The following is a 17,392-nucleotide window of genomic DNA, read 5'->3' as shown; positions in this document are numbered from 1 at the left end:
GGACACTGCTCATACCTTACAGCTACACATGGTTTTGAGGTTTCCCACTGATGGCTGCTTTTATGTGTTATCAGATACCTAATACTGAAAAATAACTGGCACGGGAGGGCCGAGACTTTGCTTCACCACAGAGAGGAATGAACATCAATGAGGAATTTCATCTTTATTTTCATGATGTTAGCACAATAAACTCACACAATAGCATTGATCTGTACTTATTTAACAAAATACATTTATAGCAATTTACAAATTCTTTTCCATTTGAAAACATTGCATAACATTTTATTAAACACAATACTTTATATAGAGAATTCTCATTTAAAAACATATTTTATTTTTGAGTATTTTCTCAGTAAAGCACAGCCTAACAAAGAAATTCGTGCCTGTTAGCAAGTAAGAAAATCAGAACACTAAGAAGATGTCACCTGTCAATTTATTTGATTAATTTTAAATTAAGGTATCAGTGGAATGTAAACAAAGAGTAATTTTACAAAAGGCTCCTTATCAAATATACATGCAGAGGTCTGAGTTCCAATGTATATATTACATTTCTGCTCTCTTAACGTAATATAATTTGATAAGCCATTATTAAAAACAGTAGCCTTTGGCACTTGGAGTAAAAAAGAATATATCAATATTTATGTAAAGAACATAATTTCAATGATTACACAAGAGCTTTAAAATCTTTTGTTAAGAAATAGGAAACCTTAGGAAAAATATCACACTGCACTTGAAAGAGTGCAGCAAGTTTTAGAGTAATAAAAGCAACACATATGCCAATATACATCTGACTAAAACCAAGGAATAAAGAACAAACACTCCCACCAGGAATCCTGCTGTTTCCAAAACAGCTAAATTGCCAGAGGGAACATTTTCTAATCTTTGCTTTATTGCCATTATTCTCCATTTCAATTTTCCATTATTTCCAGGTTCATCTACTTATGTTCTTTTCCCCTGCACTTACAAACTAACAAATGATTGCATCTTATTTCCCTGCATTGATAAGCCAACAGTGATTGTGTCTTACTCATTCCTTTAAAGCTAATCCTACCTGCTTTATCTTGTACTTAGACTAAACTAAATCCAAAGGGTTTTGTTTATGACAATCCAAGTGTTTGTAATTCCTTGGAACCTTGTACAAAATTTGATATTAAATAGCAAGGACTGAAGATTTATTCTTTTAAAAAGAAAAAATAAATCCTGACTTGTAAATATTATAGTCTGAGAACATATTTCTAAAAAATTACTCTTTTCCCCCCACCCCCCAGCATCTATGATTATTTTTCCCAGCTAATGTGCCTTGAAGTGTGTCTTCAACATGCTGTGCCTTTCACATACACAGTATGATGCAACACTACTGATTGGCTCCTTACGTGTAACCTGCAGAATACTTCCCCCAGTCATCAAATGCACAATGTGGTCTTTTTCCATTACTAGCTGGGAAGCATGGTCATTTCCTTAAGGACCAACACTCTTCCACAGCGCTGGGTGATGGGCAGGTGAGGGAAGCATTGCTTGACAGGGTTGGCTGACAGCACTCAGCTGAGCCTGGAGCACCTGTGTAACTGGGAAGGTATATAAAGCTTTCCATTGACTCTGAATCCCTTCTATATTAACTAGCAAACACCATCCTCATACTTCTGAAATTACTTAGGATTGCGTTTAGGTTTGGGATTTATTTTGGTTTTGAGGTTTTTTTTTGGTCTGTGTGTGTTGTGCTATATATCTTCTTGGGTTGGGATGATTCTTCCTTTGTACCTCATTCTTGGCTTTTCCTCAGAGCTCTGTGGTGTAGGTTTTGTAGACAGGTTCTGACTATGTAGGATGTATCAGGTTCTCTGATACACTAAATCAGAAGAGAACTTAGAGCGAAACACTCCTCAAAAGAAGCCAGAGAACAGACCTGATCTGCTACTACTTAGTCAGGGAGGGGACTGCTAAACCATTCCCTCCTGCTCCTAGCCAGGGAGCTGGTGTGTGTGTGATAGTAGCTTTTTTTCAGGTGGAAATAATCTAGGAGAGTATGAGAAGCAGCACGAGGCTAGCACTTCATGGTTTAAATTTCATGGTTTAAAAGTTATTTAAGTAAGAGCCAGATGTAATGAGGCATTTCTGCTGGCATGCCCAGGACGTGTTATACTCATTCCTTTCAGAGCTTATCTTTTCAACGGTTGTTGGCAATGGAGATTTTTAGCAGGCAAGTTCTTTCATTATATTTGAAACTCAATTTACTAAAATAATCTGTGTTCTCTCAGGTGCAGAGACCCTCCATATTCTGAAGTGGCAGTGGTGGGAAAAAATATAATGCTTATGAAGGCTCTGGAGGGTGTCTCATGGGATGTGAATGGTAACAGTGGCACAATGCAACACTCATTCAGTGCTTCTGCAATATCAAGGCATTCCATTTTTAAAGCGAAGCATAAAGCCCCGGAAAGATGGTGACTGGGGTGAAAGTTGTGATTGTTCTTGTTGCATGCTAAGCAAGTGAGGTGAATGACTGCTTCTAATTGTGAGCTATGATATTAATTACTGTCTCCTTTGAAGCGTCTCAGGAAAGTGGCCATTTATTTACTCATGGCTCACCTTTCACATTTGCACATCTTGCAGTTATTGGTGTCCCACATTATATGGTTAAAAACTAACAGAGAAATATAAGGACAGAATAAGAGGTTTAAAAATGTAAAATCTGAATTACTTCTAGTACTTTAAAAGACCCCTTAAAAACATAATTTAAAACAGTTCTACAAGTTAGCTCACTAAGAAGCAGCCTCTTCATTAGTAGCACCTGTTCTTAAACAAAAGTTGAGCAGTAGCAGCAAAACTATTCAAAATAGTTATTCCATTCTAATGGAATGTCACCCACACATTTTTGTTGCAGTAGACATCTTAAAGAACTACACAAAACCTTTGCAATCTTTGAATGTGACAGATCCACTATAACAAAGCTGTAAATATTTCCTACACTAAATGAATGCAGCCAGCGTCATCATAGTATTAGCAATATTACTTTTAAAGTAACTGCACATCAATATGTCATGTGTTTTGCAGTCTAATAAGTATGCAATTTTTCAAAATATGTAAAGTTATCATCAGCACCATCCTGTATTAAAGATTTGGTGCAAATTCTGCAAAGGTGAATATATATCACTGATACAGCCTTTGCTGTGAAAAATTCAGTTGATTCTGGACACAAATATAAATAAAATAAAAAGTTGGCACATTCAGGAAATAAAGTGTCTTTGTTCAAGACCATTGTTTTGATTGACATCATCACCCTCATAAATGTTTTGAGTCTGAAGAAACAAGTTGCATTTCACATTAGTTAGGTTCTGGCGTTGTGCTTTTCCCCCCACCACATGCTTTCCACAGGCTCATGCACGTTGCACATCAGCACTGTTCAACAACAGTTGGGCTGCTGGTCAATAATTTGGCACATCAAAGATAAATATCAGCTCGAAAGAAAGGAGCAGAACCTGTGTCAAGACCTGTTTACTTTGTGGTGGTACGGACCAGCTGATATGTCTCCTGTCATTCCTTGTATGCTCGTGTGGGGGATGTGCCTTTATAGAAGATGTTTCTGGTGTTCTCTGGACTGCTCCCTCTCTCAGGGATTAAAATGATGTTACCTTTTCTTCGAAGTGTTGAGTCCCGGCTGGAAGAAATGGACAGAGTCTCTGAGCCAATCTCACTTCCCTCCACTGGTGTGACTCTTATTGTAGTGATTCCATGATGGTGATGCTCACTGTTATCTATGTTGCTCCTTTTCCTGTCACCTGACCCATAAGTGTCTTTTAAGGAGTCACAGCTTTCAGAGTCTCTGTTGAGATCATTTAGCTCATATGTCTGACGTAGGGTGACTTTTTCAGGACCTTTCCATTTCCATGACCCACTTCCTTCACCTTCCGATGGCATCTGAATTACAGGTCTGTTATTTTCTGGATGGGCCTCAACTCTGACAATGCTGCTTGGCTCATGATCTGTCAAGGTTTTATATCTGATGGCTCCTGTGCAGGTGACTGTGCTTCCCTCTGAACCTTTTGGACTGCCCTGAAGCACTCCTTGCTGCTTAGACATAGCTATTACTTGCATGATTCTTGGCTGGCTGTTGCTTCTACATGCAACGCTCTTCTCAGCAGCTTTCAGCCATTTAGCTCTAGCTGAACTACTTTTAGGTGATGTGTTCACGTTCTCTTGAGTCTCTTCAGGAATATGCACCAGTTGGGATGAGCCAGGACGTGACTGAATAGAGACCCTTGGCCCACCAGAAAGGCCTGAGTTGTTACAGCCTGGTACACTGCCAGGTTGAATTTTCAGGTATTGGCCTGTTGGGCCATGATGATCTCCGTTTACACCCACTCTGGAGGGTTCTGAGCTTGACCTCATTTCAATAGCCCTTGGTGGTGACTGGCCAGATTCAGTCTCTATTACTTGCAGTGACAACTTTCGACTTTCATTCTTGTTCTTCCACTGAGAAAGCAGCTGTTTGGAACGGGCAGAATCCATTGATGCGTGTATTGTTGCATTTCGTCTTGCTGGATCTTCTAAGGATGGTGTGTTGACTCTTGGCAAAGTGTTGCTGAAAGTAACCATATTTTCCTTTCCCATGGGGCTTCGTGGCGTTATTATTTCTACATCAGCATTTGCCCTCTTGATATTAGTCAGAGACCCCGTATCTCTGTGATTTCTATTCAGGATACTGTCTGCACGATGAGAGACAATGCCATCGCTGCTGCTACCATTTTTACCTGGCAGGATTCTGTTGGCATCTTGACTGAGATCTGTCAAAGACCTTAGAGGTTCTCTGTGAAAATTTGGGTGAAACACGTTCTCGTCACTTGGTAAGAAGTTTCCCACAGCATACAGGCCCTGATATTTGAACAGAAGCATCAACAATCAGTTATGAAAAAAAGCGACATAAAATGTCTGTATTTTAATTATATTATTCTGCTTTTAAATACATATTGAGAGATACAATTAGTCCAGTTTAACTGACATGGGTATGCTCACTTTCCTTACCAGCATATCCTTATTCCAAATTCTGTCCTAAATCTGGTGCATTTAGGCATGTATGAAATAGTCTCAGTAGGATAACTGTAGGAGACTATGAAATAGTCTCAGTAGGATAACTATTGCCATGTAGCTCATGGCAATAAATAGTTGAGGAAAAGATTTAGCTTCCTTCAGGTTTGTTTTGGGTTTTTGTTGTTTTTTGTTTGTTTGTTTGTTCTTGTTTTTGTTTTTTCCCATTTTATAAAGCAACAGATACAGCTGAAGAGCGTTGCGTTACGAAAATAGCAAAATTCATGTTTGCAGTCTTCTGGGCAGAGCTATGTTACAGCTACACTACTGTCTGCTCTGATTTACTGGATCTTGTTACAGCTTCAGTTTTCTCTGCTCTCTGATTCTGCCTTTTCTACTGCATAATAACTGTGTAATACAACATCTACATGGCAGAACAATTTATCAGCTTTAAATCAATTGCTTTCCAAGCTTCACAGAACTATAACAAGATTCAGTTACACAACACTTTCTTGTTCAGCAGACTCTGTAAAATGCTGTCATTTTAAAAAGACTCCACTGACTGATAATATTCCTTGGAAGGGTCAAATGCCTGACTCAGTCACTTGGGTTACTTGTTCTTTACTCTCCTTTCAGAGTTATCTGTAGTTTTACATTATTTCCCCTGCCCTTCCTCTTATTGGTGTGTAGTTTTCAGGGCAGATTTACCAATTACTGGGTATTCAGGACAATGTGCTCTCTGATGTAGGTTGTCATGCAATAGTATATGGAGAAGACCTAACAAAGAGCATACTTATTTGTGGCTTTCAAACACGGGAACACCAGCTCCATTTATGAGAGCCTGCAACAGCTTAATCATTTGAAATAATATTCTTAACAGAGTGCCTTTCAGCTCACAGTGCAATCACAGAAACTGACTTCAGTAGGTCATGGGGTTTCTATTATCCACCCTGGTTGCTGTTTCTTCTGCCACTGTGAAAGCTATTTTTTCCCCGGTCACCTTTGCAGACCATCTGCATGTACCTTAGATTATCTTACCACAGAAAATAGGGGATAGGATATGTACTTATTTTAGTAAGAGACTAAAATTCATCATTGATTTCTTGGGGGTCAAAACACATCCCACTGCTGTTAAGATTCTTCTGTTCACCTGATCTCACTAGAGCAAAACTGTTATCAGTAGCAGTTCCCGATTGCTCACAGGCACCTGGGCTGACACTGTGCTGGACAGCTGGGGCAGCAACAGTCCGGTTGGAGACATACGGAGAGCCGCAAGCAAAAGGAAACACTTGATGATCCTTCCTACTGACAGATACAAAAAGGCCTACCCTACATACTCCCTTACAGGACCCTTCCAAGGTGCTTCCTCTATTTCAACCCAGTACAGAGGAAAAGTATAGCAATAACCTGGCTTGAGCATCCTATTTCCCTTGCAAAACTTCCCCAGGAGCTCCAGAGAATCACAAGGGTGCAATATTGTCTTTGATTTCTTGCAGGTTCAGCAATTTACTCAGTTGAGTTGCTGCTTATTAATTCAGCCATCTTTCTTTTTTTTTTTTTTTTTAAAATAATAAAGCTAATGTTGGCAATATAAACTCAGGCTGGCAAGAAACACCAATTAATCCAATATTTTTCTTGCATGATGTTTTTAAGTGTGGGGTAGACAGATTAGTATCTTTAAGTATTTAATGAAGCATATAATGTTAGAGCTGTTTTTGTATACAGTGCCAGATGATTGTATACTGCTATGACCACTGTTATGGAACTTTAAATTGAAACACATATTTGCTTTTTCTTGTTTATATTTAAAGCAATTACCCCTAACATCATCAACATATTTTGACTATATTTTTAATTATGGCATGTGACCATGATGAAAGGTTTTCATAAAAAATACCCGTATTCTTATTACAGCCTCTAAAACTTAACTACATGAATATTGTATTTACCAAATAGAGAGCAATTCCTCCTCCTATGAGAAAGCCACAGTAAACGTCAACTGGATGATTCTTATACTGGGTGATACGAGTCAGACCACATATAATTCCACAGATGATAAAAGCAAAGACCAAGAGTGGTTTCAGCAGTTTTGAGGAGTCCGTTAATGTAGAATTGAAGTACATCTTGAAAAAAGAAAGAAATGAAGAAACTTAGATTTACTTAAGAGGATATAAATTTATCTTGCTCAATGTTTCCTTCACATACAGATCACTGTTACACAGTAATATTGCAAATAATCAGTTTAATTTTATTTCACAGCTCTGTTAAAATTTGCTCACTTACTGTAGGAAGATCTGAAATCACAAGGGATGGATTTCCAAAAACACAGGCAGTGTTGCTTATTGACATCAATAAGGATAAGGATGTTATGCCTAAATACTGTTCACAGTCAGAGCCTAAATATTCTGTAAATGTGACTAAGGAGCCACTGCTTGTGAAGTACAGAAGCCAGATGTCATGCCAGATGAAAGCAATAACCTGTTCTAACAACAGCTACCACCAGATGCTTTAGAGAGCCATTGCTCTGCTGGGGGACATGATGTCAAGGAGGTCACAAAAATTAAGTGGAGGTGGTTCATCAGCATTATTTCAAATTTTGGCCTTTCCCTGGGCAGAATAAACACTGGCAAGCTCCCAGTACATGCAGAATTCCATTATCTAACCTGGTTAACTGGTTGTTATTGCTATTTTTTTTCCTTTTTATAGCATGAGTGATGGAGTAACTGGTTTGGTGTTTTTTGTTACTTTTAAGTTCAAGTAAATGGTCACTTGCACAAACGTTGTAGCCCATACTGAAGAAATGTCATTGGTCAGATGTGGAAAATCAGCTGTGAATGCTGCAGCATATCCTTCAATTCCCTGCTAGTTACTGATGTTTGTTATTCCCTTGCTTTGCAGTGGCACTTTGTGGGCCTCTGGGAGTGATTGTGCCAATTCATCCATGCTGCAATTGTATGGAGGTCAAATGAAACTACACCACATAGATGTTTGTTTCTTAATGCCTCAAGTTTAAAGGCAGTGAGTCAAGTGATGACAGCAATCAAGAAAAGGCAGAACACATAAAGGTTAATTTGAATGGTAAGTTAAAATATCACCCTGTAAGACAGATAAGCACTGCATTTTATATGTGAATAATATGAAACATCAAATATACTTTAACATTACACTTTTTGTTGCTTTTAACAAAGGAAGTGAAGCAGTTCAATCTTTTTTGAATACTTCATAGAGCTGGTTTTGTTTTAGCTGTTAGTAGTTTTATTTCACTTTCTAACTGGCAGAATAAAAACTTACATCCATCCAGGATATCCAGGCAATACATCACTTTGCAATATACAGCAAATGACTTTCTAACTTCTTTCTTGTATAAATAAAGATGAACAGAATTGGTTACTCACCGAGATGTACACTGCTGCAAAAGCTGCCAGGGTGGCATGTTGAGAAGGGAATGACTTTCTGCCAAGGAAGGACACTCAAATTATGCTTCTAAGTTTAAATACACTGTGCTAGTGTTCACATGAAAAAAACATTGGGTGGTACAGTCACTTTCAGCTTACATTTCCTAAGCAATATTTGATCCATCAGTAACATTTAATTTCTAAATTTCTTTTCTATAATCTGAAGAAAGGGCCAATGTTAATGAAATGCCTTTGTTTTGAAGTAAATATTTAGCATATGTACTAAGAGAACAGTGGAAACGAGCTAAAGACTGAATCCTTGACTCAGAGAAATATCTATATATTTATTTCTATAAATAAATTTCCCTAATAAATTTTCACTAAGTACCTAATTACACAGCTTATTTAATGCATAAACCTTGATCTTATGATTATTCTTACTGACTTCACTGGGACTCTTTCCAAAGTAAGGACTCATACACTTTGATGATCAGGCCCTAACGTCAGCAACTGAATTAATCATCTTTGTGCCCCTGCTTTGTTGCTCTAATAATTTGGAAAGGACAGGGTGACAGTCTTCTAAGAGAGGGGCAAACCGTATCTTTATTTCCTATGTTTTCAGGTTTGTTTTTTAAATTTCAGCACTTTATCACATGATAGGAATGAACGGAGCACAAGAACATGGAGAGGGTATTTTAAGAGTTATTTGGCCTCTTCTTGAAGCGCAGAAGAAGAGGGCAAATTAAAATACAACCAAATTGTATTAGACAGTAGGCAAAATCAGGTATATTCTTGAAACTGCTGAGAGCCTTCTGCTCCCACTGAAAGCCTGGGGACTCAAATGATGTGGACTGGGTCTTGAGTCAGAAACCACAGATACGAAAATCAAAAGTGATAGCTTAGCTTCTACTTCTTTGACCAAGAAAAGGAGGTTTTGTCTAAGCAACAGCTACACAGAACCATCACATGAGGCCCTTTAACATTTTAATATTATCTTTCTTATAGACCCATTTCAATCCTCTAAAAACAAAAACGATGGGAACATGAGGGGTTTTTATGCAGTAAAGAGAAAAACTTAGCTGAGGATGGATTCAGTAATACCTGTTCTATGGTGGACATCTAGTTCATAGGTTGCAGAAGCCCTAAAAAACTTCTATAACCTTTGAGCTTCATAAGTGAGTAAGAAGCAGTGAATATGTGTAGTAGTTTGTATCTGTATGTTTATCTCCTTTAAATAGCATGGACACGTAATGTGGTGGCCATCTTTGTGAAGAAGGGTATGATTGTCTTACAGCCACAGCAGCCACTTTGACCTGCGAAAGCTCAGCTTGGGATAAAGACTCAAAAAATCCTTCAGCTTCACAGATGGGTCTTGCCCCCCTAACTGGCTCCATGCACAGCCATTTTCCTAGCAGCATCTGACTTAGGTATTTTAAAATAGCAAAGACTGAAATGTAGTTCTTTGCCTTTAGACAAAGACATTTTCCTGCAAAGCAGCAGAGTCTACTTTCTAAATTTCCTTCCTCTACATTTTGCCTTGTCTGTTCTAAATAATTCATTGGCAATTAAATATGTGCATGTAGTGCAGTGTGAATGCCACACTACTGACCTGAATTTGAGGCCACAGCTCCAGCAGGTTCATGACTCTGGCCAAGATGAATTCAGTATGATTCCTTTTCTGTTTCATAGACCTATTCTTTTTTTCTCTCCCCAACACCCCATTCCCCTCCCAATCAAACCTTTCACAAATAGTACCCCTGTGGAACAGGTTCAGGGTTGAGGACAGGAGGATAAAGACATGAAAAAAAAAATGTACATGTTTATAATGGCTAATCAACTCCTTTACCTTGTGCAGGTTTTAGTGGAAGCATAAATCTACTCACAGTCTCTGTGGAGCTAATGTATAGATTTGATTCTACAAACTTTAGTACCACTCAAATCTTAGGCTTAATTTGATGGCATTTTTATAGTATATAAGGTGTGTTACTATGCTACAGTCAATTTTCTCTTTATTCTATTTTCTATTCATATGCTTTCAAGGCAAGCACAGCATGTTACAGACTAAATGCACTCCGTGTACTCTCTAATGGTGACACTGCTTTTGTTCCTCTGTTTGTTACCTTTTCATCTAAAATGAAAATAATTCAAGCTAAAAATATGTAGCCTTTTTGTATGACTCTGTATTGAAAAGGTGAACAAAGGTCTTAAAGAAAACATGTCCTGAACTCAGATGACAGTTTATCACTCTAAATGCTCATGCATGAGGATGTGTAGAGGGGGAGCAACGATGAGAAAAAGTCATACTGAGTCAGAACATCAGAAATGATAGAGGATAGAGAACTCATTGGAGATCTGAATAGAAATGACTGAAAAGGGTCTTTGAAGATAAATAGAGAAAAAGATGAACAAAGGAAACCACTGGATATTTGGGGGATGTTGCAGAAAAGCACTTCCTACAATCAGCTGGACAATTATGTGGTGTTCTCTGTACTTTTCATAGGGGAGTCTAGAGGCAAATTTCTGGAGCTAAAGTTTCTGGGAAGTACAAATAAAAAATGAAGGCCATTAGCAATCTCATAAGAACCAGTCCCTTACAAGCTGAAATTATTAAAGTCAAATTAACCTCCTGGGCTGGAGAAGGTATACCGTAACTTCTATAATAGATGACTGAAGAAAGTATTGAGCCAATAGCAAGTGCTGATTGCTTTGGTAAAGTTGAGACAGGCATAAGGAAAAATGCAATAAAATGGATTTAAGAAGAAACTGAGGGTAGTGCCAGAATATTATAGATCACCAAACATATCCTCTATGATGGCAATAAATTTGAGATATCAATATATGGTCATCTTCCTACAGAAACACAGGAAACCTGATTGATTAGTCTTAATATATTACAACTAATTTCACTGGGTTTTGGAAGTGATGAAATTTAAACTTAGGAATGATCAGCATTTTTGGGATGGCTACAGGCAGTACATTCAGAGCAGCAGGCATGTTACTTGAGATGATAATGAGATGAATGAGATTCAATAATGATGGTTTTGTTTTTTCTGCCTGGCTCATGAGTAAAGCTACACCCATTTCCCTGGGACACCACAGAGGTGCTAGAAAGCATCAGGCTTCAATGGCAGTATCCCAGTAACAGCAAATGGTCATGGGAAAAAAGACAGTGAGGTTAAGGCTGATATAGTAATTCTGGTTATGCCTTTCAGCAAAAATATTTTCATCAAATTATCTGAGCCAAATAGAGCTACAGTTATTCATTTCAGCACCAGATCATGCCCACATATAATTGAAAAGATATGGCAAATTGATCTATGCTAACTGAGACATATTTAAGACCAAATAAATTAAATAACTGAGGATCTTTAAACATCAGTGAAATTGGTTTGTCCCAGTGAAAGGAAACAGACTGAGATTTGCTGGAAGATACTTACAAAGCAAATGATTGCATGATTTCCATGTGTGTTGACTATTGAAATAAATGGAAAAGCAAACAAACTGGGAGAGAGGTACACTAATATATAGACAGAACATTTTAGTAATACTGACATGAAAAAATGTAATTCCACGAGGCATAAAGTTAAAACAGAAGCTAGCATCTGCAGCTGCACACAGAACAAGAAAGGAGTGCAAAGCTTTAGTGAAGTGGATGTGACAGAAGTTTTATGACTGCTAATCAGGTACACAGAGAAATTATGCAGCTCAATCAAAGTCAGAAATTGTAGTTATTTCAAGTATTCTGTAGTTTTGCTGTAACTTTTTTTGGAGAGCAGGAGATTTTAAAAAGCACACAAATTTTGAATGATTGCAAAACATTCAAATGTTCAATGATTAACAGGCAAGAAAGGTTAACCTGGTGTGGAAGAGATACAGAAGATGACTACTGTATATAGTGAAGAGATTCATGATTTCTTAGTAGTGTAGTGCATATATTTAGGACACTTCATACTAATGAAGTTCTTGAAATAACAAGTAGCAGATGTATCCCAACACTAAAACTTACACCTTCAGATTCCTTGTTTAAATCTATGACCTGTCATCAGTAATTGAATTATCAGTATTTTATCACATGGAGCTTTTTAAAAAATACGATATATAGTCTGGGTTATATCTCAAGTTGACTGATATGCTATTATCAACAATATTAATTTCTTTTCTGGCTATCTGAAGCTAAAGACTAAATGATTAAGGTAGATAAAGCATCGGTTAGAAATACCATGAAAGAAATGGCATGTGTTTGGGAACACACAGATTTGCACTGTTGTGGTCTTTACTCTAACAAAGGGATTTTTTCAATGTTGTCAATATAAAAAAACTTAATCCACTAGACAAATAGGAAACAAATAAACCCCTCCAACAAATCCCAAAACCAAGCCTCACAAAGAAAGACCAAAATGCTGTAACAGTGATATACTCTAAACAGAGGGCTCAGATAAAGTAATTGAGTGTCTTCGTCCTCTGCCTGTTATGGGGGACTTACCCAGATCCCCCTGGGAAAAGCAGTAGAAGCTATACATATTAATAATTATATAGGAAATCGTATCATTTGAAAGAGGGAAAATAACTAGCTACTAATGACTATGCTTCAGAATCTGACAGTCCACAGCCCACTGTTGGCCTAATGTCTTTATACAGAAAACTGAACATCACTAAAAAGGTGCTTTTGCTCACACCTTTGTTATAAAATATTGACAAAACTCATTCAGACTTTAAGTAGAAAAAAAAAATCTGAAACTGGGACAGAAAAATAAATACTTAAATGTACACAATGAAGGATGGAACCAACCTTCCAGCATTGATGATATTGAGATCAGCTCCTGAGCAAATATCTTCCACAACATATGAATTCTCTGAGCAGGATACATTTAAGGATGTATAGTTAGGCTTGCAAACAGTCAGAAAATATGGTGCCTGATATCCTGTTGATAGCTGTATAATATCAGTAACAAGAGCAGTGGAACAAAGACCAAACACATGAACACCTAGGAAAGAAATCATTAGAGCTTGTTAACTTTATTATATGCATAAATCAGATTAATTCACTGTGAAAAAATGGAATTCTGGTGGCTTATGTCATTGGACTTGGAAGAATTTAACTGAAGAATAAGATGCATTTTTTTATGAAAGCTTATTGCAAATTTGAATTCTTTAATGTAAGAAATTATTTATGCTTGTTTTCCTCCTGTTGATACATTTCATTTTGATGGCATGATGACCTCCAACATCTTTTCATAAAAGTGAACTACACTGGAGCTCTTTCAGTTTGGGAAGCAGTTTTCTGAACTGACTAAAGGAGAGCCATCTATTGGAACTGAGCACATGTACTCAACGAGTCCTTGGACTTGCCCACTGAGATACAGGCTTTTGATAACATGGGCAGCTGTCTGTTAGATCCCTGCTCTGAGGACCTGTTCTCTTTTTTCCACCAGGGACTCATCAGTTGGCAATAACTCTGGCTGTCTTCACACCTCTGATATTTCTTGAGTACCAGGTCCTTGCCACAAGTCCAAATATTTAAGTCTTTCTGGTAAGTGATCAATGTTTCTATCTGGTTAATAATGTCAAATTCACAAAGCAGTTGAAGTAAATGCAATTGTTTTACTGAGCATTTTCAACTGGTTTTCCCCTAAAGATTTACCTCTAATTCCCCACTCATATTCATATGCATTTATTTTTAATATTAAAATTGAAGAATGCTAAAGTCATTAAAATAGGAAAGAAACTGCAAGTTCAGAGCATGAATCAAGAATGGAATTCATGCATCTTTGAGCTTGTGTTTTTTGGTGATGGAATGGGATGTCGTACAGAAGTGGAAACCACGGGGTGTCTTTACAGTCCTCCTTGCTGATGTTGTAACCTGTAAAACCCTTGGTTTTACTCCTCACTGCTGCCCTTAAGAGTCACAGACTCTATAATCTCTCCTGTCATTGCCTCCCTGCTTGCCACACTAAGAAACCTGGTGAACAGTCCTCCCACCAGGTTTTCAGTCCACTGTCCTGCAGCTTGTCTTTGCCTAGGCTGTCCTTTCTAATGACAGATTTCTGGAACAGAGAAAGCCTTTCCTCTAGCCACTCTTTGGCAGAGGAAATTAACTGTAAGAAAAGGAACAAAGTCCTGCTGCCTTTTCAAGTTCAGTTTTCGTAAATGAAAATTAAAACAAAGTAAAATAAAACAATTCAACATGTTCCTCTCTATCATTAGGTTGCCAGATTCCAGCCCTTTTTCAAGAGGCAGATAAACACATCCCAGAAAAATAATGTCAAATCTACTGACAGTTTCTGACAAGTTTTTACTGTCATGCTGAATACTATGTCAGGTGGGTTGAATCCTCATGATACACTGAAGACAGGCAGGGGAAACTATACACTGAAACCACTGCAAGGAAGCCAGCTCCAGGTGGGCAGAGAAGGAAAAGCAAATTATTCCTTTAGAAACACTGACAATAGTACAGGAAAGGAGAAGGAAAATGGATAGTGTAGATGCTGCATTACTGAGTATGGGACTGCTCTGTCGCTCTGTTTGACAGTTCCTTCCAGCATTTTTTGGCAGAAGGAGATCTATGCCAGGGGCAGCCCTGCCCTGTTCTGAAAGGCTGTTTCAGAGAAGGAAACCTGCATGGTGAGAACTGAATGTATATGGAAAGCTTTGCTTTGTGACTCATGTTGAAAACCCACCAACAAATCTGACAGCTCTTCTAAGAAATGAATTGAAGTTGCATCCTCCTGCATTAATATTGGCCTCTGTTCCAATCCCATTTCTTCTTTTGGACAGGCAACAGTAGAGAATTCCTTCTCCTATCATTATCTGCAATGACAAAGGAGCCATTAAATTAAAGGCAGCAGTTACTCAGAAGACACTGATTGAATTTAAAGGGCATAGTTATAATGCCAAAACCAATGTCATCCACTGACGTGTACTCGCCTTTAAAAGATTTGTATCAATACGTAAATGTTCAGTAATGCCCACTTAGCCTGAGTGAGGGCAGGCAAGAAGACGGCACTGAAATTAAGTGCAACTGGCATAAAGTTGGAAGGAGACCTTTTTTCATTTGTGTGTGTATACAGTGCTCAGTGGAATCCGCGTCTTGATCCACAGCTGAAATTTGATGCTTCTTCAACAAAAAAATAGTAATTAGAAAATCTCGCTTCTCAAATAATCCAGAGCCAACACAATATCTTTGTGCTCCTAAGGTAGTTTTAGCACTCTGTCTTGGCCTCAAGCCTAGCAATCCCTAGCAGCTTCTAATTATATGGCAGCCTGCTCTTCAGTAATTGTTTAATTTGGCTTGGGTTTTAACCAGATTAACAGCAGTAGGAAAAGTTCTTTCTGTCCTTGTGGACCCTCTGACCACACTAAGCAAAATGGATTATGACTGAAGCCCTAGACAAGAGTCTAGAATACAAATGAAGAGGTTAGATGGTTTTCCCTGTTAAAGAGTACAACAACTTGGAAATCTGTACAGGGCTTGTACAGAGTTCAGAATGAGGATTGGGCTGAAATATTGAAATTAATGAGGCAGTTCTCAGCACTAAGAGGAGATTCAACTTGTCTATCCACAGATGCATTGAAAACTACTATGTGCAATGCACAAAGCTTACAATACAATGAGGGCTCAAGCATCTGAATTATGCTGAATCTGCTGTAATTACTAGTGAAATTTGTGCATGCTCAGACCCTTCACCCTGGGAGAAGGGAGAAACAATGGACAAGCTTAGTCTAACTCTTTTTAGCTAAAGATTTAATAATTTGGTTTCCTTTCTTTGCCAGAAAAAAATGAAGTACTGAAGTCTCATTACATGGAAAAGTTAGTGGTAAGGGTTATTTAAGGAATTTTAATTAGATGAGAACTGTGGTCACTATTATCTGTCTTCATTTGATTAATTTAGAGCTAAAACTTTTCCCAGAGAAATCAGAAGTACTTCAAACATAAAATACAGAGAAACTCTAATAGTTTTTCAGTAAGCTCTAAGGAATGTCTGGCATGGGGAAAACCACCAGAGATGTGGATTAGCTTGTATGATACAAGAAAAAACAGGGAAACAGCAAGGCTTATGTCAAGGAAAATTCAGAAGCTTGTATTTCCAAGGAAATAAGCTCCAGCAGTAGAGGAGGCAGGAGGACTGAAACTGCCAGCAGTGGATTTCTCTCCTTGCAAATTGACTTCCCACATCAATGTGGTCTAATTTCCTGGTGACCTCTGTTAGAAAGCACATTGGTGTTAACTTTAGGTTTTTGGTCAGTGGCTGATAAGAGTTTGAACCTACACTGATGTAATTAAATAACTGGTCCTAACATTTTTGATTGAGCAACTAGAGAGAAAATATGTCAGAGAATCAGATTCAGAGTTTTTTGACGTAAATGGAAATGGTGTTGCAATTCAGGTACATCTATATCCCAGACAAAAAATATCCATGTTGGCAATTTTGTACAAGTCCAGTTGTTCCACACTGAAGTTTCCTGTCCTTTATGAATACATGTAGAAAATTTCATCTATGCCATAAGACATCTGTCAATAATACAGCTAGTAATTTTCTGTAGCACTTCAGGGCTGTGGAAGAGACCTTGTTAAAAGCAGTTGCTGGTCACTAATAATGAGCAAAAAAACCCCCTACCCAAATGAAAAAATCAACCCATAAAACCCCAAATCCACACAGGTCCTCCTGCAATAATGGCTTGGCAAAATAAATTACAAAATGCTAAATATGTTGTAAAAAAAAAAAATCCTATAAGGTGAATAGATATAATATGTTCTCCAGTCTTGGGAAAAAATGAGTATATCAACAAAAATAATTTAGGAGAACATTAAGTCTTATTCTAATATTTATACAAGACTTTAAGCAGGGATAGAGACTGCAATTAACTTGTCTTCTGCCCCCTGCTTTTTCATTATTTTTTTTTCTTATTTACACTCTTTGGTAATATTTAAAATGTGGCTTAATTGCACATGTATTTTATTGAGTCTTGATGAACTTCTG

General features: G+C 37.7%; 1 protein-coding gene across 1 annotated transcript in view; it reads right to left on the bottom strand.

Annotated features, from left to right (window-relative positions):
- Positions 1–3,528: 3,528 nt before the first annotated feature.
- Positions 3,529–17,392, bottom strand: part of PLPPR4 (phospholipid phosphatase related 4) — a gene marked incomplete at both ends in the record, with an annotated part of 28,344 nt that continues 14,480 nt past the window's right edge. The window contains 5 exons of the mRNA XM_080348388.1: positions 3,529–4,866; positions 6,969–7,142; positions 8,415–8,472; positions 13,204–13,399; positions 15,092–15,221. Coding sequence (XP_080204514.1) covers positions 3,529–4,866; positions 6,969–7,142; positions 8,415–8,472; positions 13,204–13,399; positions 15,092–15,221 — 1,896 coding nt within the window. The remainder of the gene's footprint in view (positions 4,867–6,968; positions 7,143–8,414; positions 8,473–13,203; positions 13,400–15,091; positions 15,222–17,392) is intronic.

Source organism: Nesoenas mayeri (genome assembly GCF_963082525.1).
Source record: "Nesoenas mayeri genome assembly, chromosome: 8".
Classification (NCBI taxonomy): Eukaryota; Metazoa; Chordata; class Aves; order Columbiformes; family Columbidae; genus Nesoenas; species Nesoenas mayeri.
The sequence above is the reverse complement of the archived record's forward strand: the minus strand, read 5'-3'. Positions and strand labels throughout refer to the sequence as shown.